This window comes from Topomyia yanbarensis, chromosome 3 (genome assembly GCF_030247195.1).
Source record: "Topomyia yanbarensis strain Yona2022 chromosome 3, ASM3024719v1, whole genome shotgun sequence".
Lineage (NCBI taxonomy): Eukaryota > Metazoa > Arthropoda > Insecta > Diptera > Culicidae > Topomyia > Topomyia yanbarensis.
The window spans coordinates 132,953,052-132,980,452 of NC_080672.1; the positions used below are offsets into that span (position 1 = coordinate 132,953,052).

Sequence of the window (27,401 nt, forward strand, 5' to 3'; positions counted from 1 at the left end):
AATTTGTATACTATAGATAAATCTGTATAAATGGCAGCTCTGAATGTGATTGACTAATTGCTATAAAATCGAACGATTAGAAACACTAACCTTTCAGGACAATATGCACACGAAAAAAAAACTATTACCATCATTACAAATAGATTTTCTTACCAAACGAGTAACAATGCGTTTTTGAAGAAATTAAAAATTTTATTAAAATCACTTATGGGTTTTTTCATTGAAAACCCCCCGGGCGGTGGATTGCACTGGTGTAGCATTTTCTAGCAGAAGATCAGGCCACTAGACATCTTTCATTCCCACTTCTGCTAGAAAGTGCAAAACCAATACAATCCACTACCTGGTTAGTCCCCGGTGTTTTTCAATACTTCGAGCAGATACGGAAAATGAAGTTTTTTTTCAATAGGTCCAATCTACAAAAGAGAGCCTCTCTTTATTTACTTTCTCTTTTGCGAATTACTCGGTCACCTTTCTGAATTCCCTACAACTATTTGCGTAATAAGCTAGTAAAAACCTTGGTCTATCGACACATACTGATAAATGTTTAAAAATCTTCATGGTTTTGCAGTAATAAGCGAAAGAGAAAGCGAAAAAAGAGGGCTCTCATTTGCAGATTGGACCTATTGACAAAAAAGTCTTCAAATACACTCTATATTCTGTTTACGCCATTGCTATGTAGATGTCGCAGTAATTAACCCAGCTTTGCAGCCAATTTTCTTCACATGCTATAATATGTGTAACGTATTATTTTATGGCTTTTCCGGCGAAACGAGAACGTCATTACGCTATGAACCGCTAGGTGCGTAACTCCATACTACTTGCTATAACGCTTCGCGGCACGTGTTTGAGTATGAGCACGCGTGCATCACGTCACTATGACTACGCGTGCTTTGATACACCCGAAACAACTATTTTGTGAGTGATAAATTTGTTTCTTATATTTGAAAATACTTACTGCATTTTTTAGTCAAGTTTTTTGACGGCGAAGGCAAACAGTGTGACCTAGAAATGAATTTCGATCTTGATGATCCGTTGGATGGGCTTCTTAGCGATGGTAGCAACGATAGTTTGTTCGGGAATGAACCGGCGAAGAAAACGGCAAAAGCAGAAAACAAGCAAACGAAAATGGAGGATTTATTTGGCATCAAGTCTAACACAACAAATCCGGTGCCACCGAAACAGGTTACACCAGCCGCGGCAACTATCACTGTCGATAAAGATTCTCCTGCGTCGCTAGATTACGCAAAGCCAGCGATTTCCTCTGGACAACCACCAAGTTTAGGCAGCTTTCAGACTCGAAAAACTAGCACTCCCATAAAGAAAGTTGAGCCGAGTCAGAAAAAAGAGATCACCTTTGATGATAACGATGTTCTTTCGGATTTGGGGTTTGATCCAAAGAAACCAAAGACCAAATCGAATATTTTGGATGACCTTCTCGGCGGACCCGTTATAACTACAAGCAAAGAAATTATTGCCAAGCAAAGTAAGACTAAACCGTCGCTTGGCATTGCGAAGGATGAACCAGTGGGAAGTAAAAGTGTTTCTAGACAGTCTACAGAGACTTCTGAAAATTTACCCACTGAAAGTACAATAATGGGCAGTTACGCGCCAAGTGGTAGTAATCAACGTCGCAGTGGTCGTAGAAAATCTTCTAGTACATTGAACGATCCACTTGGTTTATTTTCGAGCCCAATCGGTTCGAAGAAGGATTCTAAGTTGGGTAAGAAAGGAGCTGATTGGTTGGGATTAAACGACGATAGTAACTCGAACGATCCCGAACCGGCTCCCAATCCAGAAGTGGGGTCTGAAGCTTTGAAGCAAACAGAAGTGGCCAAACCGGCGAGTCCGAAGATTGAACAACCTCCCAAAGCAATTGTTCCACTAATGCCATCAACAACAGTGTCTCAGAACGTTGTTCCTGCCGTTTTACCTGACATGTTCAAACCAGATATTGTCACTGCCGCTCAAACAATGGATTTTCTAAACAACGAAACTCAGAATGCTTTGAATACTATGCAGCAGCAAGAGTTTAAACTAACGGTTGCAAACCAAATGAAAAACCAAGAAGAAGCACTTTTTGGCATGCAGCAGAAACAACAAGCAATACTAGATCGTCAGGAAGCCCAATTCAATGAACTTTTGCAGAAACAAATCATGCGGCACAATCATCTAGAAGAAGTAATATCAAAGCAACAGGAGCGCATTAACACGAACATTCAGATACTAATGACTCAACCTCCGTCAATACCCGCACATCATTCGGAGCAAGTTGGATTGATTCGACGAGATGAACAGCACAAACACACACAAGATGAGGAGGAAATTGTTCTGAGTAGGGTTGAGCTGCAGTCGGACCTCAAACGTTTGCAAATGGAAAAACTTCGGCTAGAAGATTTAGTTTCAAATATCACTGCCAATCACGAACAGGAAGTGGCGATTTTAGAGCAGAGCTACAAAAAGCAAATGGGATTTCTCGATGAGAGTTTGAAAATCATGGAGGCCCGACTGAAAATGGAAAATAAGAATTTGGAAGATTTCTACAGGCACAAATTGCAAGGCCTGGAAGAGGAGAAACAGCAACTGATAGCCGAACATACCAAACAGGTTCATGAAATGGAATCCAGCCATCGAAGTACGATTGAAAAGCTAAAATTGCACTATGAAGAAAGTTTGGAGAGCATAAAATCTGAACACCGAGAAATGATCAACAATATTCGAGAGTCGAAGATGCTCGAGTTTTCAGTTTTGCAGGACAATCAATCCTATCTAGCTACGCTGAAAAATGCTGCAAACTATTTGGAGAATGCTTCTGGTGATCTTCAACAGCTACGAGATACCCTACAGGATCAGCTGGAGTTTACGCAGAAAGAAAAGGAAATTCAACTCAAGGAACGAGAGAAACGTCTGGACGATCAACAGCGGCTATTGGAAAGAACGAAAGAATCGGCCGAAACGGAAAAGATGCGGCTGTTAAATTTGGTGGAGATGCTGGAGGGAAAGCTGACTGATTTGTCGAAGGTAATAGGTGCCCCAGTATAAACACATTAGATAGTTCCACTTGTTTTTCAATAGTTTTGCACTCAAAAATCGCAATACCTTCCCAAAAGTTTCGTTTTCATTTTCGTGTTGTATAAGAGTATTGCATATTCAAAATTGGATGGTTAACCCATTCATGCCCATGTTGTTTGTGGACAACAACGTTTTTAAACAGCTATAACTTTTGATTGAGGTCAGATTTACTCACAAAAACAAGTAAGGCTCATTGATGTGATTATTTGAGTATTAACAGTTACAAGGATCAGCTTTAGAACTGAAGTTATTGCAATCAGTCTGATTGGATTCCGATGGAGCAGTGCTGCCAGGAACAGTTTACGTTGACGACGGAAAATAATTTTTTTCATATATCTTCGTTATGGTACAATATTATTGAAAACTGATAAAACTTATCAATTTAGACTGTCGTTGGCTACGTTTTCCACGTAATTGGACTATTGTAATTATTCTCGGAGAATTGTATTGAGCAATAGAAGGTAAAAATTGACCAGCTTCTAGCACTGTCATAGGAACACATATCTTTATGAAAATAGGCTTTTCGTGTTTCTTGACCCAACCGTTTACAAGGAAAAATAGTTTTGCAACCCTACATGCACTAGAAAAAAGTTGGGCATGAAAGGGTTAATGCCGTTTTCGATTGAGAACCTAGACACTAATCCAGTTTCGTTGCTTCAAACAAACGTTTTTAATGGAACTGAGTTGGGTTCTCGCAAAACAGTGTCACAAATTTCTTTATCCCCCCTCCTCTATTACGTAACAAATTCTTCGAAAAACATTTTTTTTGTTCGGCGAAAGCATGTTACCTAACGATCTAGCTTAGTCCCCCTCCTCCATATGTAACAACATGTCACAACTTGTCGTACCCCCTCCCTCCCCTAATCACGTAACGTAATTTATGAATGGTCCCTTAGGTCCGAAACTGAGTTAGTTTCTGCCTCAAGCAAAAACGACTTAAGAAATTGTCCTTTCACAGTTAAAGATCGACAATATATGTCGACGATATTGTGATATCGTATGACATGCGTTATGTAGTACTCTTCGAGAAAAACAATTTTGAATCTTGAAAATTATACAGATTAGATAAATTTCGGAAAAGAAAATCTATGCTCCTATCTTTTCTGTGGTAATCTCTTAATTTATATGAAAATATACTTTTCTATCATCTTATGCATAGCACAAATACTACATCAAAACGAGGTTTAAAATACTAAACGAAGATAGCAAAATTTAATGGGATTGTTTTCAACCAGGGATGCCAGGTGCCCAGATTTATCTGTGTTTCACAGATTTTCAATATGCTGCACAGATTGCAATAACTGCACAGATTTCCACAGCTTTCTTCTACAATGCACAGATTTCTCAATTGTTGACCTTGCGCTTAATTTTTGTCTCGCGCAAAGCCCAAAGAAAAGGTCACCACATCTTGTTTTCAAGCCAAATTTTATACGTTTTCAGTAACACAGATAGACATAGGCCGCGCACAGATTTTTCAAAATATCACCTGACATCCCTGTTTTCAACCAAGAAACTGCATTAGTGTTCGTGAGTCCGATTGGCAAATTCTCAGTTGACTGTTGATAATTTTGACCTAAAATGTAAACAAAAAGCTCTCCCGTGTCACATAGAATACTTTCTAATCAGTAATTGTATTAGAGTGATCAACAATTTATTTGTTTTCATCCAGCTGTCATAACGATGTGATATGTGGAACCAATCAGGAAAACCAATCGAAAATAACTTTTCGATCGGATCATTTTCGTGAAAAAACTGATGTAGTAACCATCATTGTACGTCTCAGCGTTAAGTTTCACAGAAGCGCAGAGCATTGGAGCACTATTCTAAATCCCAACAAACAACGAAAGCTGAACAAGCCTTGCAGTAGCTTAGTAACGGGGGGTAATATTTTGAAGAAATTTGTAAAAATTTAATATGTGCAACCAAAATATTGCCAATATTTTAAATAAAATTCTCAAAGTTTCATTTGCAAAAGTTATCTTGTGAGAATGTTTCCTTGTAGTGAAAATTGGCAACAGACATCGACACCTACCGGTCGACTCGTTGTGGAGGATAGATCTACCGTTTAGGATTACAACGAGTAGACTGCGGCAAAGCTGGGAGCTAAATGGTTCCTAGTATCGTGACAAAACTGGGTGCTTATTGGTTCACGAAACGGACATCGGTACCGAGAGAAATTCCGCCACATTATGTAGTCCTTGACTGACGGCAAACATGTGCTGGAGAGTGTACGAGAAAAATCCCCATAGCGACCACCAGGCGATTCGCAACCTCATCGGTCAATGGAAGCCTAAAAAAATGAGTCTTTAACGAAAACCTCTTTGTTGAATCACTTCGGCGAACAGCGGAATCATGTGCGTTGATGCGGCTGATCTAACAAGAAGGATTGTGTCGGCTTGTGACGTTACAATGACACGAAAACTAGAGCCATGAAGTAGACGGCGTGCAGCTTACTGGTTAAATGAGTAGCTCAGTACGCTATTCACACTTTTTAATAGAGCCAGAAGGCGGGATCAGAGAGCAAGATCGGAGAGTGAAAGAGGAGCGCAATCGACGTTTCGAGAAGCTAGGAACGCTTTAGTAAGCTTAGCAAGCCAGTTTGCCATAAGTTGCTATGCTGAGAAGTAGACGCCAATCCCTGGGGAACGCGTACTGCGCCGTCATGACAAAGATGAGTGACCGTCGACACCAGCTGAAATATGACCGGGTAAGCTAAAGATAATTGTTGTACCAATTACCTGGTCACCATACCGTACTGCGAAGAAGAAGGAGCAAACAGCCGAGTGACAAGCGACTAACGACGAGCTCAAAGAAGCGTCGATGCGACTTAAATCAAAGAAAGCTCCCGATCCGGATAGAATACCAAACGTAGCGCTGAAAGCTGTGATCCTGGCATATCCGGACATGTTCAGGATGCTACTTCAGAAGTGTTTAGATTTTGGCAATTTCCCCGAAATGTGGAAGGTACAGAAGCTTGTGTTACTGCTAAAGTCAGGGAAGTCACTTGGCCACCTAGCCTTGTACAGGCCAATGCCGCAGCGCTGCACAGAAGAATGAGCCAGATTCTGGAGAGCTACTTTCACAGTAGAGTACAGCTGTACGAGACGAATGAAGGGCAGAAATCAATGCGAGTTGCAGCGGCGAGTTGGTCCATTCTCGGTCCAACTCTTTGGAACGGGATGTACGATGGAGTCTTAGCACTGCGGCAGCCGGGAAAGTCAAAATCGTGCGTTTCGCGGACGACGTGTCACTAACGGTGATGAGTGAGACACTTGGAGAAGTGGAGGTGTCGATGACGGAGACAAAAGACGCGATCGAGAGCTGGATGAACGGGGTCAAGCTGCAAATAGCTCACCACAAGACGGATGTGTTGTTGGTCAACAACTGCAAACCGGCTCAGTGGATACAGATCACCGTCGAAGGGCACGTGATTGCATCGAAGCGTGCACTGAAGCAATTGGGAGTAATGATCGACGACTGGTTGAAGATTAACAACCACACTGATTACACCTGCGATTACAAAGGCGATCTATTTTTTAGTGTTTCGTCATCGATACTGTGATACGGGGTTTCAACCTGGGGTGCAGCGCTGAAAACAAAGCGGAACCTCGAAAGGCTGAATAGAACGCTCCGGTTGGCGGTCGTACGATTGCGTACAGAATAATATCTTCGAAGGCAGTATGCGTTATCGCCGAGATGATCCCCATCTGCATGACCCGGGCGCAGGATATAAAGTGCTACAATCAATGAAACGCAAGAAACGTGAGGAAGAAGATGATGATGAAATCAATAAAATGCAAGAAACGTGAAGAAGATGATGAGAATCGATTCGATGGTGACGCGGCAGCAGGAATGGGACAATACGGAGAAAGTAAAGTAGACCTACCAGCTCATCTCAAACATGTCGACGTGGGTCAATAAAAAGCACGGAGATATGACCTTCCACCTGAAACAGCTCCTGTCGGGCCACTACTGTTTCAGAAAGTATCTTCATCGGTTCGGGTACGCAACGTCACCGTTGTGCCCGGAGTGTGAGAGCGTCGAGACACCGAAGCATGTGGTCTTTGAATGTCCGAGGTTTGAAGCAACGTGCAGGGAGCTTCTTAAAACGGCATCAACCCAGATAATGTAGCTTAAAGAATGACAAGCGATGTAAAGACGTGAATCGCAGTCAATAGAGTTATGATTTAGATCCGTCTTACAGCAGAAACGGTGTGATGAACATCGAGCAATGGTTTCGGGAGAGCAATCACCGCCAGGAAACTCTTCGCAGGAATAAGCTAGATCCACCGCCGAAGACTGGTCGAGTAAACTGCAATAGAGCACCGAGCATGGGTCGCCGAAACGCCAGCGAAACGAACGCCACGCTCCATCGGGAGAACTTCTCTTACAGAGAACTCTCCGTCGGAGTCCAGCAGGTCTATCGGCGGGAACTAAACCGAGAAGTTCGCGAACAAGTCGGCTCATCAAAACAAGAATAGTAGTGCTAAATGCCACAAGAAGGGAACTAAAGGGTTAAACAAGTTGCGGTGCAAAATGGCACCGGACACGGAGCCAAAGGGCTCAAGTATTGGTACTGAAACCAACGAAGAATCGGTATCGAGAGAACTTCATTCGCCAGGGAACTCTCCGTCAGCGTACAGTCAGATTCACCACCGGGAACTAGATTGAGTAGACCGCGACGAGACACCACCAGTCGCGCCGGGGCTCCAGCAAACCGGACGTCCTACTCCACCGGAATTGCCGAATTGACCTCGGCACCTGGCTGGTTGGCTCGCTTTCGAACTTCTCTCGCCGTGGAGCTCTTCGTCGGAGTAGGCTAGATCCATCGTCGGGGACTAGATCGAGTAGTTCGCGAACAAGTCGGTAGCTCAACAAGAAAGTGGTACTAAATGGCACAAGCGGACCGAAGGGCTCAGTAAATAAGACTGAAGTTTGCCACCCAGATTTCCCTCGTAGCTCGACCTACAGCTAACTTTCCTAATACTATGCAGAAATTACCACGTTGTGTGGGTGGTCGAAAACTGGAAGTATGCCAAGGATGGATGCTGTAACCTACTGAAAGAATTAACTACTAAGTAATTGGATAGGCGTGTGTGCTGTGCACATAAAAAACCTCTTCTCGAAGTAATGCCGTAATGTAATGGCGGGGAGGAATCAGGTTGCGTGCAAGAGTAGTTTTATTAGCGGGTCGGATGGCTACTTAAACCCGTTTCCTGAGTTGTAGGTTTTGTACATTTTTTCCTTGTCAGGTTGTTTTAGAACATTTTTTCTGCAATTTTCGTACTGTGCCACTGAAGCCTTTGATATGAGGGATTAAGCTGAACAATAACTGTTTAAACCATTATCCAGCTAAATTGTTTGCTAGGATACTTTAGACGATCTATTTCAAATGACTGACAATTTTACATATGATAGCTGCAGGAAAACATATCTCCAAGTAGTGTATGTGTAATATGATTTGCATAGAACTTTATTAGGTTGCCTAGTAAAAAACGAATTTTTGAAAACTAATTCAGCCTAGTCTGCTTCAAACTTGTACCAATTCAGACAAATCTGGCTACCGGACCAATTTGTTTAAAGACTATGGAATTTTTGTATAATTAACATGAAAAAACCAGACGCCAGCATTTTCACCGCTAGGTTGTGTTATATGCATCATATTATCACTACAAGTGAAAACAAGAAAGGTAATTTTATAGTCTACACTGGTGTGTTTATAGACACGGCACTTAGGAACGATTTGCAGTTTATGTGTACTATGTTATGACAGGAGCGCAAATTTGAAGCAACGACACTCACGTAGGGTAATTGTAATGATTACTCCGCCTTACTGTTTCTTCAGTTATGTGTGCGGTCGCTAGTTACAGTCTTTGTGATATGGACTTTTAAAAGTCTTTTTGATAGCCAACTCTACTTTAAATCTAAATCTATAGTTTATTTTCATTTTTATCCTTAGATATCTTCGGAAGAAACCTGGAATTACCAGCAAAAACTAGTCAAGCTCGAAGCCGAGAAGCAAGCATTCGAAAAAGAAAAAGAGCATGCACGAGAACGGATACTCAGGCAGGAGAAACAAATCGAAGAGCTGAAACAGCTGCAACTGGAAGAGCACTCCAAATTAATGCAAAACATCCGAGACGAGAAACAACTACTGCTGGAAGAAAAAGCCAAACTGGAAACATTGGACAAAATTCAGAAACAAGACAGAACAGATCTATCCCGAGCGGAGATCGATGCGGCGATAAAGGTGGCCGAAGATGCTGCCCACCAATGTGACCAGGAGCGCGAAAGACTTCTTCAGCTGCAACGACAATACGAAACCAAACGGCGCGAGATGATCGGCCAGGAGAGCCAACTACGAGCGAAAAGTAGCGAGCTAGAAAACGCCATCAGCAACGCTAGGACAAGGGTAATGGCTGCCGAAAGTGCCTTCAAAAGCATCAAACGAGCGGAGCAAAACATGCAACTGAAAATGCAGCTGGTGCAGCGTCAATTTCGAGAGGTTTCCGAGCGAGAGGATCGGCTAGCAAAGGATAAGATCGAATTGAGTAAAGAACGGCTGGAGTTACAATCGATGAGGAAGAGACTTCAAACCAATAGGTGCAACTTGTGTAAGATCGGCGAAAGATCACAGGAGATTGGAGACTACCTGACAGCGGCTCATAATTCTGAATCGGTGGACGATGATCGCAAGCTTGAAGCTAGTTTTCTCGAGTTGCAACACCGAGAGCTAGGAAAGCTGGATCAGTTTTTCGATGGTGATTTGGAGAGGCAATTGCACAATTTCTTTGAGAGAAACCGAATCGATCCGGAACAGGGAACATCGAATCTTGTGCCAAACATCGCCGAAAATGAAGGCGGTACCGCGGATGATGATTTACTGCTACTCAGATTTGATGTGTTGAAATCGCAGAACTATTTTGATGCCGAGAATGATAAGTGAATATTTATAAAAAATGCATTTTCAAAAAAAAACTGCAATCACTGATAACGGATGTCCAAGGGCGAAATAAATGAAAGAAATATAACAAAAGAGATTATAACTGTTAAAGCTGATAATTTATCATCTCGCTCTTACATATGCTAGGCCCATTAGTTTGACACATATTGTCCCGGGTACACACGTTTCAAACTAATGGGATACAATATGTTAGAGCGAGACCCCATGTTTCAGTCCGTGAATACATTGAGACAGTAGCGCTTTCCTCCCTCTAGTAGTTATAATCTCTTTTAATATAACTTGTTTTGAATTCGCATCAGCAAGTAACTTGCCGCTAGCGGCGCTACGATCGGGTAGCAGACTTCCAGTAATCAGCATACTCATCTTGTGTGCAAATATGGTAGGTATAATTGACTAATCCATGTGCAGTTGTGTTAGTGCAAGATTGAGGTTAAATCGGGTGGATTTTTTGCCAAATGAGGTTATCAGATGGCGAATTGAAAACATAGTGTTATATGTATGTTGTCTATATACATTGCAACTATGTTGGTGTTCTAGACGTCAAATAAGTCAATGGTTTTTCAATGGGAAGCGACATGCGAAGTGAAAAAAGCACCGTCGCAAACCGGACCTTTCTGGACAATTTTTATTTTCTTGAAATTTTTAATTTTTTTTATATATAGATCTGTACCTTAACTGTAGAAATCGAAATTTTGCTTGAAATTATTTTTGAAGCGGAGTTTTGCCTAGCAACAAAATCGGGAGAGAAAAAGATCGAGATGCGTTATGGTATACGTTTTCACAGTCGTCATGTTTGTGTGTGTAGGTTTGTGAAACATGGCGTCCGGGACCGCGGAACATAACATTAACAAAATCGAACAATCGGAAGGAAGCTTGTTAGCACGTGGTGAAAATAAGTATAGCAACCAGGACCGCAAAAGGTAAATATTTGTATCACTAACCAATCAGAGGGAAGTAAAGCGCCACGTGCTTTTATTTTCTCCTTATCTTCTTGTTCGCTCGAAAAAAGTGACAGCCGCACGCACACATATAACCTTTTTGGAATGTTCTGTCCCAGTTTTTCCCTTACGCCCACTTGTAATCGATGGTTTTTGCAATGTATGCGTATTCAAATGTTTACACAGGTAAACAAAAATATTCTGGTTGCAATTGAAAACTGGAGAATCCAACCAGCGACAATCGTATTTTCTCTTATTCTAAACACTGGAATCACGCCGGTAGTGCGGATTTTTCGTATAGGTAACGATGCGCTATAATGTGTACTACTTCTTAGGGACCATTCATAAATTACGTAACGCAAAAATTGCCCAAAATTGACTCCCCCCTCCCCCCATGTAACAAATTGTCACAAATTTAGTTATCCCCCCCTCCCCTATTACGTAACAAATTCCTTGAAATTTTTTTTTTCTTCGATGAAAACATGTTACGTAACGATCTAGCTTACTCCCCCTCCCCCCTATGTCACAATATGTAACAACTTCTCGAACCCCCCCCCCCTAAAAGCGTTACGTAATTTATGAATGGTCCCTTATGTCGTAGATTAGATCTCTTGCTCAGGCAAGAGAAAAAACGGTCGTCGCTGGTTGGATTTTCCAGTTTTCAACTGTAACAATAATATTTGACATTTTTGTTATAATATTGGTTCTTAGGAACGAAGCAAGGATGCTGATGCCAATTTATACGCATTTCATTGACTATATGCTCCGTAATTAATAGGATAGTACAGCACACTCCCTAATAAATCCAAAATTTGCTCGCTTCCCTATATGAAAAAAGATAATCTTAGTTTGTCTAAAGAGAAGAAACGCATAGAATCGTATAGAAATTTCGACGCAAATACTTGTACCCGGTAGCTGTTTTAGTCGATATTTATTTCTTCTTTTATCTTAACTAATACAATAGTGTTTAGTAGTAGAACGCTATTTTGGCATCCAATTTAAAATTGTTTCAATTACTTTAGCGACCTCATTATTTCATCTTACACAGTCAGCACTAGTGCGGACAAATAATATATTAATGCTTCAGTTTCGTTTGTTGCTTTTTCCTAATTGTTTCCAAGTTTGTTATTTGTCAGTGTATAAAACAGTATACAATTCTGTAATTTATTTAATTTCACGCATTCGATTGTGAATAGCAAATCATCAACTAAGGCTTATGTTACTTCCAACCTAAAGGAAGGAGAACAATACTTCACACAGCTTGTTTTGATACTTTATTGATAATAGGTTATAGAATTTGGCCTAACTAAACAGGGAAATTATTGCTTCATGGTGAAGAACTATTTACAAAACATCGTCTTGAGAAAATTAGCACATCTTCTGAAGTAGGATATGCAAAACATAAACTCAACTTGGCGACCGGAAGTTTGTTACATTATAAGGTTCACTTTAAGCACCAGTGTCACGATTCTTTACAGTCATTGGGTATGCTTCAAAACTGGAATTATGGAGAAATTGCGGTAAAGGCTTCTGGTTCTTATCACTGCATAAACTGCTACGCAATTAATTTGATTTGAGCATCGCATGTGGGTAAATAGAATAGCATTTGGAAAACAATTTGCTCAAGACAGAGCGTTTTAGTTTTATCAACTGATTGTAAAGTTGTCGGGTGGCAAACTATTCTCTTCTTTTATACACCGAACACATACAGTCTAGCTACTGTAAATTGATAAAACACTTGTTTTGAAAGGGGTAAAAGAAAATATTAATTCATATAAAAATACAAATATAAAAAGATATTTCCTTCAACCTAAACACGAATAGAATCTACTCGCTAAAGTGTGTTTAGTTCCTAAGATCTAAATACATATAAAATATATTGCTCGTAAGATGTCTCCTAAACTCGCCAATTAACAAACCTATCGATAATTTAAATACGCAAACGTGTTTCTCGCAAATCAGTTTGACACTGTTCATAAATTCTACGCTGACAATAGAGTTCGAAGTGATAATTACCAGCGCAGAAAACATCAATCCTTTTTTTCTAATAATTAAAACACGGCCCACGGTCAAAGGACTCCCAGGAAGTTACAGTATATGGATGGGATGTGTTTCATTAAAAACTGCTTGATTTGTTGCATTTGTTCGACATTAACTCGATATCACGCTCCGCATCGGCGTTGAAACGTCGTTTCCGCAGGTCTCCGAACCGTTTTTTATCGCCGCTTCCTTCATGCCGCCTTGACCTCCAAAAGTTGGGGATAGTGCTCGACCACCTGAAGCAGCATTGTCTCGATGTAGTGCTTCAGTCGACGGTTTTCTTCCTCCTTGTCTTGGTATGCGATCTGGAGCTGGAAGTGGAACAAGTCAAAAATGTCGTTAATTAGTTTAGGCGGCAGCGATTGGGTTTGTTTATAATAAGTTTGGTTTTAAAGTGCATTTATGTACATCGCAACGATGAAAGCAGTGATTTGTTAGAAAGAAATATCATTTGACTAATACATGTGAATGAAAGGCAAATAATAGGAAGCCAATAATTAATAGAATATTTTGTACCAAAAGATGAGCATCGATACTAGCGTACAGACTTAGATATTTTATTCACAAAAGCGAATTATGAAACTAATATTTAGTTATATGAACTCGGCGATGACCTCGTTCCACATCCCATCCATTTCTGCCTTGGATCCAAATTCAGCTATTAAAATCTGTTCTATTCAGAATTTGGTCGCTTCCATTTAATTATTGTAGTTGAGATATTATTGTTCCGGTCGGAATGGATTGTTTATTCAGCATTTGTAATCTCGGCAAGATTCACAATCAACAACAACGACGCGAAAGATGTAAAAACATTCTGCACACTTATGCTGAAAAGGTTCTAAAATTTCCAAATCCGATTGCTTTGCTAGTTATTTTTTCAATAAAATCGAAGTTATTCTGCTTAATCTATACTATGAAATTTCGGCTGTAATAGCAACTGATTAAATCGAGGTAGAATTTTACGGCATCTATGTATGATTGGATGTATGAAAAATTCCTCTTTTAGTGACAATTCTTCTTCTAACGTTGTCCATTTATAGACACTAGTAATAAAACTATGGTTTCGTCCACAACTGCAGATTCGTTGCCAAATCATTAACTTGAGAGTGAATTTATCTCGTCACTGTCATGCTATCTTATGACAAATGCAATTTGTAATGTGATAATGCTGTTACCATATGGAAAAGCAAAAGAACTGGTTATAGTTGTTTGTAACACATAATTGTAGAAATTAATTATGATTCATTTTTATATGGCTTCTACTGAGCACATTTGTGACACGTCATACACATTTTATCATCAATACGCACTTATAACACGTGTTACTTTTGTATACATTTTAAGTAAAAACTTAACACAGTCAAGCGATTTTCGCATTAATCGAGAGATCACTACAGAAAACATAGAAGAATCAACTGTCTTCTACAATAACTTTACAACATTTTTAAATTTCAAGATCTCAAAATCTCCGTTTTTATGTAAGTATCATCATCAAACACTGCCGTTAAACTTGACCAGAATATTCTCGTGCAGCTTCCTTGCACGGTTTTTGACAACCAGGTTTTGTTTCAGCGTATAGTTACTGAACTGAGCTGTGCACCGCAATGAACCTTTTGACCAAAACGCGCTCGAAGATCACAGAATTCTTTTGGACTGTCGTAATGACCTTCGCTCATAGTTTTCGGTTTATTTTCTAGATTTGTCATACTTGTGTTGTTCAACCTTAGTGTCTTCCGTTCAAGTTACCGTCGATTTATTAAATTTTGCTATAATTCATCCAGACCACGATGGATTTTTAACGTCAGTGTTTAGATTTTATTTCGAGTCTCTCGCGGTCTGATTGTAACCAACCTTGAGCCGCGTGCATTGTGAAAACCATACCGCCTAAAACTTCAAAAAAGTATAGTAACTTTTGAAAATCTACTATCTATTGTATACATTACAAATCTAGAAGCTCTAACAATATCATAGGTGTAAGGAAAACTGAAATTGGTTGACAAAACAAAACGACCGAGATACGACCGAGATACGATTAGGGGAGACCGGGGCTAGTTGGCGGTGTTTTCAGTTTTCAATTTTTACCGGTTTGATGTAGGTAGATCTTGCAAAATAGAACATGCGGCTTGAAAGAGCAGACTGTTGGCAACATCTCTGATTTTTTTAAAAGCATTTGATGCAATTTCTCCTTTGTTAGAGACAAAAATATGTGACGCGGAAAACCCGCCGACTTACCCCGGCCCCGGGGTAAGTTGGCGGTATGGTGGGATATGCCAAAAACTAAGCAATCAAATGCAGATTCAATTACTGAAACTGAATTACTGCTGAATGTCTTTTCGAGAAAACTGTATATTAACCGACATTTGCTATTATATTTCAGTTTCAATACCCCAGCATTTTGACTTTGGCGCTTACTCCCTATTCAAAAGCAAATTTTTGAAATTTTTCGTGCAATTGACTGGAATAAATGTCTCCTACATTGGCGAGATACACAAGAAAAAGAATTTCCTTACTTTGGAATGAATTCCAGAAATAAAATTTTTTCATGTCTTTTTTACACTGTAAATAGTACCGCCAACTTGCCCCGCGTGCAACACCGCCAACTTACCTCAACCGCATATTTTATTAAAAACTATTTTAAAAATAACTTTTGTTTGTGGATAGATGTAATATCTATACGGATACTGAAAGCTCTTTTCACGCGCTATCGAAAAATATAATCATTCGGTAAATAGATTGAAAATCACCCTAAGTACCGCAAAGTATTTAAAATTTAGAAAATTTACTTGGTATGCTCGAAAACACAATATCGCGCACAATTTTAATAAAACAAAATGTTTTGCAACAAAAACACATGGGATAATGTGTTTCACATTACTTGAGGTACACAACGAGAGGCAACGCTTTATGTCTAATAGAAACGGAGAAAAAGGGCTTCCGCAAACTTACCCCAACCGCCAACTAGCCCCGGGCTCCCCTATTTGAACTGAAAAGCTCATTTTGTCTGTACTGACTTTCAATCACTGTTTTTACAATTACTTCGGATATACAAATTTGTTTTCCATTATTTTTTATCACCCTTTTTTGTAAAAGATATACCTATTCACTGGTGAAGAAAAAATTGAAATCGATGAACAAACAGTTAAGATATAGCCAGTCAAAGTAGCGTTCACATTTTTTCTCCTCTGACTTTGTTTTACTCTTTTCACTATAACTTACGGTAGACAACCCTATTATTCTATTATTTTCAGTTCGATGTTTACAAAAGATATACCTTTCCTGTAGTTAAGACAGATTTAAAATCGATTAGGTAACAGCTGAGATATGACCGGTCAAGTTAAGCGTTCCCATTTTTTTGACCCCCTTGGTATTCCGAGCGTTAATTTCCTGCATCTTTTGGGCTTTCTATTTCTTTGTACTAAATTAGTAAATTCATTGTGATCATTCTTCTTATGTGTTTGCGATAATCCTGTTTGCTCCTCTTTCTAGTATTTGGGATAATAATAACATACGCGCACATGAAATTATTAGTATGTCGGTCATAAAAAGTATGGTTCCACGCCACGAAAACAATCGATATTTTTTTAAGTTGTAACCCCAGTTTGCTTTCCACGCTTAATTTTTTGACATTAAGAATTTCTTATTCCACGATCTGGGGCTAGGACCTAGTTGTCATTTTAAAAACCTAAAACATCACCTATGCAACGAAACTATGTAAGATTTATACCTTTTTAACTACGCTATTACTAGATGGATTTCAATCATCTACACACTAGCCGATTTAGAAACGCCTAACATAAATATTGATAATAATTTCTGTGCCATAAAAGTAGTCTATTGAAATTCGGTAAAATTGAAAAGTTCACAAAAAAGGGAAACTTGCCATTCGTGGGGCACATTTTTTAGACAGAGTTACCAATAGAAAGCACCTAAGTGGCTCAATGCAAATCGAAAAGTTATAAATAGTTGTTGCTCTTATTCCAAGCAAAAAATATGATGGCTATCATGTCCGGACGGAACAATAAGCGGCAGATGCTATGGATTTTCGGCAACATTAGCATTTTCACACCTAAGTGACTGAATCAAATTCCAGCATTTTATAAATAGAGGTGCTGCTTGTCTGTTCAATCATTCGTCGCTCGCTTGCGAAACGAGCAACATTATGACTATATCTTCGGAATGGTACAATTGTTCGTATACATACAAATTTTCAAATCTAGCAGTGTGAAGACCACCCGATAAACTTTGCACATAACAAGGAAACTGGTGCATATTTTGCATTGGTTGTATGCGAGTTAATGCCACCATGGATTTTCGGCAGTGGTGGAATTAACTCGCACACAGTTAAATCGTGTGTCCGTTTCCTTCTGTGCGCTCTTCACTCGACGCGTATAGATTCGAGTTGCGATAGGTTCGAGTCGTGTACACACGATGCTTTGCAATGGGAATGGATTCGGATTAAGTTCAACACTGCCGGGTGCGACGTATGTGAGTTACGTTGGGATAAATTAATTAATTTTTTTTGCTTGTGTTTGCTAGGTTGATACGGATGAAATTATTGTGTCTTGGGTTTGTAGGTACTTTGGGTAATGAGCCCATTGTCACTACATAGTTTTCACATTCCGAAAGAGCGGACGGACTGAACTGGATTTGCACTTTCTGAAAGACAGATGTTAGTTGGAGATTGTAATGAGCGAGGAGATTGAGTTGTGTTAGAGCAGTTTCAGTCTGTTTCCAAAAGTTGCGAAGCTAAAGCTAATCTGTATTACTGATTTTTTTTGTTATCACAGGTTTGCACAGGTTTTTGTATTGAGAAAATTCCTTAGGATACATTCAACAGCTTGGTGTTTTATATAGTAGTTTTAAAGTGGAATTGAAACGGGAAAAATCACATCCCCAGCAGAGGGTTATGATTTATTATTACGAAAAGTTTTGGTTCGAACATTAAACTGGTGTACGCTACCGTTCCCTTTGTAGTTTCGTTCTAAATACGTACTAAGCACATACACTCAGGTTCGATAGATTGAGGAAAACGACTTCGAGTCAAATAACCACCTAACGACACGTTCTGGAGTGGTTCAGTTTCAGATTCATAATTCCCCAGCTGCAGCTTGAGTGGGTGTTGTTTTAAGTATAAAATTCATGCAACGTCATGTCTTAAGTGATACTGAACAGTTTGAGTATCTGAGCATATTTTTCACAAAGTTGATAATTGAAAACGATTAATGCCAAGAGCAAGAGATAATTGATTAATTGAAGACCGGTTAGTCGAAAAGTATAGCAAAAAACATGGTGTTATGCATAGTTCTAGAATATTATTATAAAGCCAATTGTAACATATGGAAGCAAAAGAGGAACCTATAACGTGGCGTAACATATTTCTAGGTAGAGGAAATTATATAGTATCTAGCCCTGAAATGAATCGATAGTTTTCATATATTAAAATTCGTTAGCGAATTATATTGCGCGCTCTTAAAAGAAACTAAATTCTTAATGTCAACGTGGTAGTGTTCTGCACCATTATTTTTTTCTTTTCGGAATTTCTTAGAGCTTTTACTTTTACAATTTGCCTTCTGTAAAAATAATATTTGAATTGAATATATTTCTAGATATGTTGTCACTATTCTCCATTACGATATTTGTAAAACGTATTCTAGGCAACTAATGAGTCTCCTGGAGTTGGATTACCATGTCTTCCCTTCCATGTTGCGATCTACGTTCGGGTCTGGCCAGCGCCTATAAAGGGTATCACACTTCAAATTGCATCACGCTGTAGAAAATTACCCACTGAGTATTTTCTCTTGAAAATTTGAGTAAAAGTAGTTTAGAGAGTATTGTTTATACTGCATTTTTATCGCTGTCATTTTTTCGAAAATTGGAAAAAATGCGTCTACCGAAAAGCAACGTCGCGAATTGATTTTGCGCAAGCACCTGGAAAATCCTCAACACTCTCATCGGGACATCGGAAAACAACTCGGAATCGTGCTGTCAACGGTGAGTCGTATGATTAAACGTTACTACCAAACTCTGAACATCGAACGGAAGGAACAATTTGATTAGAATGGTTGTTCTATTAGTGATCAGGATCACAAGAGTGTAATGAGCGGAATGCTTTGGTCAGGAATGTGGCCAAAAGTTGAATTTGTTCAATTCATTCGTTCAGAGAGCTAAGGACCGGGAGGGACTGCATACGTACAAAGTGCAGAAGGCTCCAAATCGTGACGGCAAAATACGTTGGGGAAAGTCATGGGCCCGGAAACCCAGATTCTGACGAAGACTCATTTCCTCATCATGGATGATGAGATTTACGTCAAGACGGATTCCGAGGCTATTGTTCCTCACCGCCCAGCACAAGTTTGATGTTCCGGAGGAAAGAAGAAAGCAGACACTTTCAAAGTTTGCTAATTAACACGGTGCTACAGTGATTTTGTACTTTTCAAGTGACCTAGTATAGGTTGCAGATCTCGCCAAATGCAACACAAGACCATGTTTGAAAAATTTTGTATACCCTTAAAATCTTGATTTATTGCAAAAAAACTATTTTTCGGGACTTTCGGCTTTGAAAAAATTTCTACGCATTCATTTTTCAACCGATTTTGATTTTTTTAGTGTCCTGGAAAGAAGAAGAAATGACCTTTCCAACGGTATGCTATGTTATGTTCTTTTGTCAAAGCTTCTTTGCAGCTTTGGGTCAACAATTGAAAAAAACCATAATTTTGCGATTATGAAAATTACTCAACATTCTTCTAGATAAGCGTCTTCGTTTTAATAAAATTTTAGAGAGAGCATTCAATTTCGCATCCAACTACCTATTTATCATCAAAATCGGTTGAAAAATGGCAGTTATTATTTTTTCCCAAATTAGAAACTTTCTCGCATGAACTCTTAAGGGGTTAGTGAGGTATTGTCTCGCACTATAAGATGCTATAATTATATCTTCCGTTATTTTTTTTCAATTTCAAGCTTAAAGTTCACACACATACTTTTAAATATATACGTAATTGAGAATTTAAAATCTATTAAAAATGACCGAGTAGAAAACTTTTTCATACTGAAAGCCCTAAAAATGTTTTTTTTTGCTATAAATCAAAATTTTGAGGGTATGTTAAGTTGATCAAACGTGGTTTCATGTTGTATTTGACGAGATCTACAACCTTTAACAGACCACTTTAAAAGTACATTCAGTTTTTTTTATTTTGCAGCACCGTGTAATAGATGATTTGGCAAGCGATCTGCTCATGTGGCAAACGAAGTGCGCTGTTCGTAACTACCGGGACTGTAAACGGTGAGATCTGCCTCAAGGAGTGTCTACAGAAGCGTCTGCTTCCTCGGATGAAGCAAGACGAGGGCCCTACGATCTTCTGGCCGGATCTAGCTTCGTGCAACTATTCCAATGTTGTCCTAGAGTGGTACGAAACCAACGGGGTCACTTGTAAACCCGGAACTAAGACCCATCGAAAAATATTGGGAAATTATGAAGCAGACACTACGGAAGCATCCCAAGGAGATCAAATCTGGGGAAGACACGAAAAAAATGGGTTTTCGTACAGCCAGATGCTATACTAATGAGTGGAGTTAAGCGTAAGGTGCGAGCGTACGGTTATGCTATTGAAGTTGAATAAAATAAATATACCAAAAACTTACTAATTGATTATATTTAATTGCCTGAAAGTTTGAAACGGATCGGCCCACTAGGTAATTTTCTACAGCGCTTTTTCGTGATGCAATTTGATGTGGGACATCCTTTATTATCATACCATAAGCTTTATGGATTCAATCTGCACTTGATAATACGAAGGTTGTCTGATGGGTTTTGTTATTACAAGATAACACATCTCGTTCAATCGAGAACTTGCTGCTAATCATTATTCTATCTAGACTATTACGATCACACAGTGCATCACTTATAAATATTCGGCCACTGTTTAGAGCTCTAGAGGAGTCGTATGTCGACTAACGCGGGTGGAAACACAGCTCTTGTTTTTCATCCCCAATTATAATTTTGCTTGTATCTTCTCTATTCCCAATCTTGTCGTATAACCTTTGAAAGCATTATTTCACTAAGTACTACTTTTGTTGTGTTGGAATCCTACTAGTAACTGAATATAGTTGAAAGGACAATAATTATAACATAAAATCGTTTTAAATGAATCAGACAATATATCATATGAACGTAAGTTTTTCCCACCAAATGGTAGGTTTATAACAGTACAGCATTTTGCTCACTGGTGCAAGAAACAAAGCAATAGAGTAAAAAATGGGTGCATTTGCCTTGCAAATCTTCTGAAAAAACCTCTGTGCTGTAGACCATCAGTTCTTGCAGACGTGTTAGCTTGACAATCACAAAAGACAAGGACAAACGCGAAAAAAACATATTCCTGGTTAGCTGCTTAGGTTAGTATTGAAATTGATCACTTCGTTAATTATTCCAGCACCATAGTTCAGAGGAAGTAAAGCAAAAAGCTATCAAACTATATGCATTTTACGGCATATCTGCCTGTACGCCGGAAACTAACCTGTGTTAATGACGCTAATGTGGTCGAATCGACGGTATCCTGCGAAGAAGACAAAAACAAAAAGAGGTCGAAAAATATGTTTTTTTCTAACATTTGACAGGGACAGGAACAAAAACCAGACATAAACTATAACCAAGTAAAGTGAGTTGGCGACGAAAGTTTGTGATCGATTGAGACACACAGTAATGCTAATAGGACCAACCACTAACGACGAGAAGCGAGTGACGAACTGTGAGTGGAGTGGCTCGAAAGCGACCAAGTTCTACAAGCTGGTTGTGGGTGTTGTTGTACTATTAGAGAACTCTAATCGTATAACGTATAATGCGTACCTGATTTTGGCTCATAGCTTCCAGTTCCTGTGCGAGACTGTTAGATGTTCCATTCAGCAGGTTTCGTCCCTCTTCAACGCCTTTCGTCAAAACCACTGCCTGTAGTTCTTCGTTTACCTCTTCCAGTTGTTTATTCTTCTGCCGCAGTTCATCCATTTCCTGGTGCAGTTCCTCTAGCCGAAGAGATTCGGGTGAGGTGGTTGGCAATGCGGGACCACGTTCTGAACGCAGCCGCTCGCACTCTTTGCCCAGTTCGACCATCAGGTCTTCGGCAGCCTGCTTGTCAGCTTTGTGTCTAAAATTAATAAAAAAAAAATTAATTAGTTCTTGTCTTGTACTGTCGAAAAATAAGAACATACTTCTTCTCATTGGCTTTTGCTTCGGCGAGATCCTGTTGGGACACCATCAGACTATCCCGCGTCTTTTCCAGTTTGTCTTCGGTGGCGTGTAGATCTGCGGCTTGTTTGTCGCATTGTAACCTCAACCGTGAAATTTCCTCCCGCAGCTGGTTGGCTTCCAGCTCGATCGTTCGTATCCGGATCTGGCAATTTTCGTTCTGCAGCTTCGCTTCCCGCTCGACACGGGCCAACAGTTCCCGGTGTCGTTTTTGTTCCTCCGCGAGGCGCTCTTCTGCTCGCAGTTCGGTCTGAAATGTTGAAAGGATTGTTACCAACGCCGAACAGTTACACTATGGTGGAGTCACCATTAAAATGTCTAAATTAACGGCGAAATGATTTGTTTCCGGTTCTTTGACCTGGGCAAATGTTTCGCTTAGATGCGCATAAAGAATGCGAGGCAGCAATAAGTTCCCAACCAGAAAGATATTCGCAACAAGAATAAATAAAGTTTGTCTTCTTTAGTATCCTATTCCAAATAGAAAGCAACGAATTTTCAGGCATGGTATATTAGATGTGTGTTCTCTTATACGCAAACCAGGCAGGTTCTGGACGTTCCGTCTTTTACTTGTTTGTCTACAAGAGGATAGGAAGAAGAAAACAGCACAGGAGCTGCATGAATGGGAACATAGTCTATTTCGGATCTATTTAGTTCCACCAACGAAGTTTACGATCAGCTGACCACGTTAATGGCAGCGTACCCGAGCAAATACTCATGGGTTCAAACACCACACAGCCCCTTGAAAAGACCATGCGTATGGTCCGTGCCAATTTTCACAACCATTAAAACACCATAAAATGGTTTCAATAACCCATAAATATACCAACGCATGGTTTTTCTATGGAATCTACCGGACCATGACGATGGTGTTTTCGTGGGTTGAACCCAGGTAACTGGCATCCCTATCTCTACATACAGAGTTTAACAATAGGCAACATCGCTTTTCCACCGATCGATAGGGGTCAGTTTGACAACGTCAAAATCGCTTAAAACCTCATCAACAAACAATAGTAGCAGTAAACAAAAGAAAACAATGAACACTTTAACTGATTTGATGTAAACTAAAGTACTCCTCGTTCATATTCAAAATTAATTTCGTTCATTTTGTTACAAGCAAAGTTCTTATGTTGGCTACGAAAATATGACGTCACGTCACCCTTTTGGTTGAACCCATTCCAAACACCCATGCCCAACCCCATGAGTATGGGGGTATTATGGACTCTACGTTTGCTCGGGTAGATCGTCACCTTTACAATGGCAAACAAACGTAATTTAGAATGGTTTGAAATAAAGAATAATAGAAGGGAATAGTTAGATGGGGCAATTCAAGTGTTCCGGTATGTTTCACACAATTCTTATACTCATTTCTCCTATCACGACTACATAGAGTGATGAGGCTACACACCAAATAATGAAATTTAAACGACATGTAAATCAATACGAATGTAAACGTACAAAGCTTTAATCAAAAATTTGATTGAAAATTAAGATGAATTCCATGCATTCAATGGCAGCATCAAAAAGAATATGATTTTACACTTTCGTTCGGTTTACGGTCAGCTGCACCGAAAAATGTCTTATGATACCGAGCACTGACGCATTCGCAGGATTTGTTCTACTTTAGCTCCCCATCAGGATAAACATAAACATCACACAGTAGATACAGAACACTAGTACATCTGAAAAAACCTTGCGACAATTGATACCGTCGTATTTCTGAATCACTTATTATAGAACACTAGGCCTAGCCAATCGTTTAACGAGTGCTTTGATTGTGAATTGATCACAAATTGATTCTTCAATTGGAATGGAGGTATGTTTCAGTGTAACGAATATACTTGTAGCGGTGAAATAAGATATGAAGCGGTTGAAGATACTAGAATAACAAAAAAACGCCATCTTAATTCAGAGAAAAAATTCAACTAGCAACCAAGCTACGGGTTACAAGCAACACTGCAAATGTTCAAGCCTCACAAAATTTGTTTGTTGTTATTCCTAAAGAGACTAGAATAACAAAGAGACGCCATGTTTCGTTTGGAATTCCAACTTTTTACTACCAATGTCATTCCAAACATTCCAAACGAATAAGAGAGTTAGCTAGTCGAATTGTTTTCACTGAATTAAGATGGCATCCTTTTGTTATTCTAGTCTATTTAGTTATTCCGTTTGTTTTTTCTAGCCATGATAAAAATCTGCTGCAACTTCTGGTCTACTAAGTTTCTCGACCAGCTTAGTTATATCCGCAGGAATGGAACTTTGCAGCAGCAAAAACACATAAGGCAAGAACAATTGCGATTTTTTGATTGCAAACGGATCCAAAACAAAAAGGTTGAAGTCTTGTACATATGCTCCTGTCTTGTCAGTTTGCTGGAAGCGAAAAAGTTCTGCTTTGTTTGGCTCAATCAGACTCATAACGGACTTTCATTTTAAATGTTTGCCTAATTTGGTTTTCGTAACCCTCATGCTGAATTTCGTCCTCGTGTTTCTAAACACGATGGTATTGTAATTAATTTGGTTCGAGGATAAAACTTTTATCTTTAAAATATTTGGTAATTTCAATGGATTGGATAACAATACTTCCTTAAAAACAATGCCACATAATGCTAAACTTTTACGATTGACAACTCTCTTCTTCGGGGGTGAGCGTAGCGTAGTTGGTAAATCAATTGCCTTGTACGCAGCGCACCTGGGTACGAATCCCGACCCCGCATATAGGGTTAGAAATTTTTCATAAGAGATTTTTCTAACTCAAAGAGGCGAAAACCTCTATAATCGAAATAAAAAAAAACTCCTTTGTTCGTTTGGAATGACATTTATAGTAAAATTGGAATTCCAAACGAAACATGGCGTCTCTTTGCTATTCTAGTCTCTTTAGCTTGTGGCACATTCTAATCGCACTGAACACTTACTATTCTTCTATTAAATTATTCTCATAGACTGGTTAGTTTGACTGCTCTGTCTATGTAAGTACCATCTCTATCACTTGAAATAGATTCGTTTTGACAGCTAGCAGTTTTTAGTAGCAGTTTGATCACTCGCACTTTGAAAGTGTGGAGTTCAGGTTGGTGGGAAGTGCGCAATAGCGCATATCGCTGCAAAGTGTTGTTCGCTGGGAACACTAGTCATGGTGTATTTCCTGGCACATATTTCAACCAAATTTCAAGTAGTTTTGTGTCGTTTTTCAAAGTAGCAGTATCAAAAATATAAGAGTCTTTTCTGCGCAGCGTTTCGAAGCGTCTTTATTTAACTTTGTAACTTGAATATTATTATTATTTAGATTCCTTCAAAACTAACTTCTTTGTTAGTGTATTCATGCCAGTTCTATTTTTATTAAATAAATAGCAAGAATTATGGGATCCCCACATCAGTTTCAAGTGTAACATGTTCACGCAATTTTCCCAAAAGTCATCATAATGTCAAAAAAAAATTCCAATATATTTATCTGGCAGTTTTCTATGCATACTTTACATATAAGACTTTATTTGCTTAAGTAGCATATTTCCCTGTCTAAATAATAGGGGGAAGTGGCTCAATTCGGACCGGACAAGATTTTTTGGCAACAACAGTTAATTAAATCAAGTGCATCATCGTGATTTTGGATCTCCCGGATAATATCTTTTATTTAATATCTTGTTTTAGGTGAGACTATCAGCTGTTTTCGTTTAATCGGTGTGTGAATAATAAAATATGGGTTGGTCCAATTCGGACCTTTTGCCATATATGAAATGCGATACGCGATCGCGAAAAACTGTTTGAGAGAAAAGTGTGCGTAGTCGGTTGAGCTTTCAAGAAAACATAAGTTTTCGCAAATCGGTTGACCGATTTCGGCGTTATAGCTCATACCCTATTTTTAGGTAATTTGGACCAGATCTTACTTTTTAGTGTATATTTACTACAAAGTTTTATATATCAAAGAGAACTTTTTATTTCACGATTCGAAATTTAGTGAAAATCAAATAGGAATAACTTAAGCTAAAATAGGAATTTATTTCCATTGCAAAAAATCGATAAGAAATAGGTGGTCCGAATTGGAGCAGGGTTGGGGCAATTCGGACCTTTCATGCACTTTTGCGCAGAACCGTTTATACACAATGCGGTAAAAGATAGGAATAAGTCACCTTAGAAAAAATGTGCTCAATTGATCAGATGATTCAGAAAAAAATATTTATTTGTGAATCGGTTGACATGTTCCAGTTCGATAGCTCATAAACCCTTACTAGGTCCGAATTGGCCCAGTTCTCCCTATATCTATTGACTATATGAACTATTTTTAATTTTTTTAACTAAGATAAAATAAATATAATGAAAATTCTTCTGTGGAACATATACTGTATATCGTGGATTCCCTGCAGATAATAACATAATTTTCGATTTCCAATGAATGACTATGGTTCCACAGCAAGCCTCCAACTGGATTGTGGCATGACATACTACCAAACGTTTGTCAGAGGTTCATCGATACTTGTTCCATAGCGTTATATAAATTGAATAATGTTTTCAATTAAAATACTTAGCTAACCCGATAAGTTAACGACTGTCCGACGTCGACGTTGACGACTACGTTAGAAACTGACACATCAAGCGTACCGCACGCAGCGAGGTCTGCACCATAAAACAAACAATCGCTTACTAATCCCTCATCACTAGCAATGAATGGAAAATTTACTGCAGGTCCTCTCTTAAGAGGGATTGGAAACGATACACAGTGGGGCATTACATTACAAAAGCTTAAAATTTTGATGCTGTTGAAACATATGGCAATACAAGACAACGGAATCCATTTTGGTATATCACTTAATGAGAACTTATCAGTTAAGCCACAAACGTGATTCACAAAAAATAGGCCGTTTTAAATAAATAGAGATAATCATTGGCCTACAGTATATAATTTTAGTGTTAAGGGAAAAGTGAGAATAATTCACCAAAAATGACACTCATATTTGTTGGCATCGGTGTGGATTCTGGACCCTAGATATCGGCTTTTCAACCAGTGATATACCAAATCGGGTTTTTATAATATAAGGGAAAAACCCAAGGTTTTTCCCAGTTAAAACGGTTTTTTATTTCATGGGACGATTGGGTTTTTGCAATTTTTTTTTTGATATTTTAATAGCTGTACATTTATGTATTGTTTTCCAAACATTGTTTTTAT

General features: G+C 39.0%; 2 protein-coding genes across 17 annotated transcripts in view; one reads left to right on the forward strand and one right to left on the reverse strand.

The window, feature by feature from the left end:
• The first annotated feature begins 989 nt into the window (after positions 1-989).
• LOC131690617 (fas-binding factor 1) lies at positions 990-10,069 on the forward strand. The gene is made up of 2 exons (XM_058976534.1): positions 990-3,018; positions 9,029-10,069. The coding sequence occupies exons 1-2, from the start codon at positions 1,009-1,011 to the stop codon at positions 10,013-10,015; spliced, it is 2,997 nt and encodes a 998-aa protein (XP_058832517.1). The 5' UTR covers positions 990-1,008; the 3' UTR covers positions 10,016-10,069.
• Positions 10,070-11,887: 1,818 nt separating this feature from the next.
• Positions 11,888-27,401, reverse strand: part of LOC131692579 (rab11 family-interacting protein 4B) — a 270,722-nt gene continuing 255,208 nt past the window's right edge. For 14 of the 16 annotated variants that reach the window (XM_058979710.1, XM_058979709.1, XM_058979708.1 and 11 more), the window contains 4 exons: positions 22,213-22,499; positions 21,854-22,148; positions 21,525-21,563; positions 11,888-13,322 (listed from right to left, as the gene is read on the reverse strand). In XM_058979710.1, the coding sequence (XP_058835693.1) occupies positions 13,203-13,322; positions 21,525-21,563; positions 21,854-22,148; positions 22,213-22,499 (741 nt within the window). In that variant the 3' untranslated portion in view covers positions 11,888-13,202. The remainder of the gene's footprint in view (positions 13,323-21,524; positions 21,564-21,853; positions 22,149-22,212; positions 22,500-27,401) is intronic. The other 2 variants (XM_058979705.1, XM_058979706.1) reach the window with 1 other exon arrangement.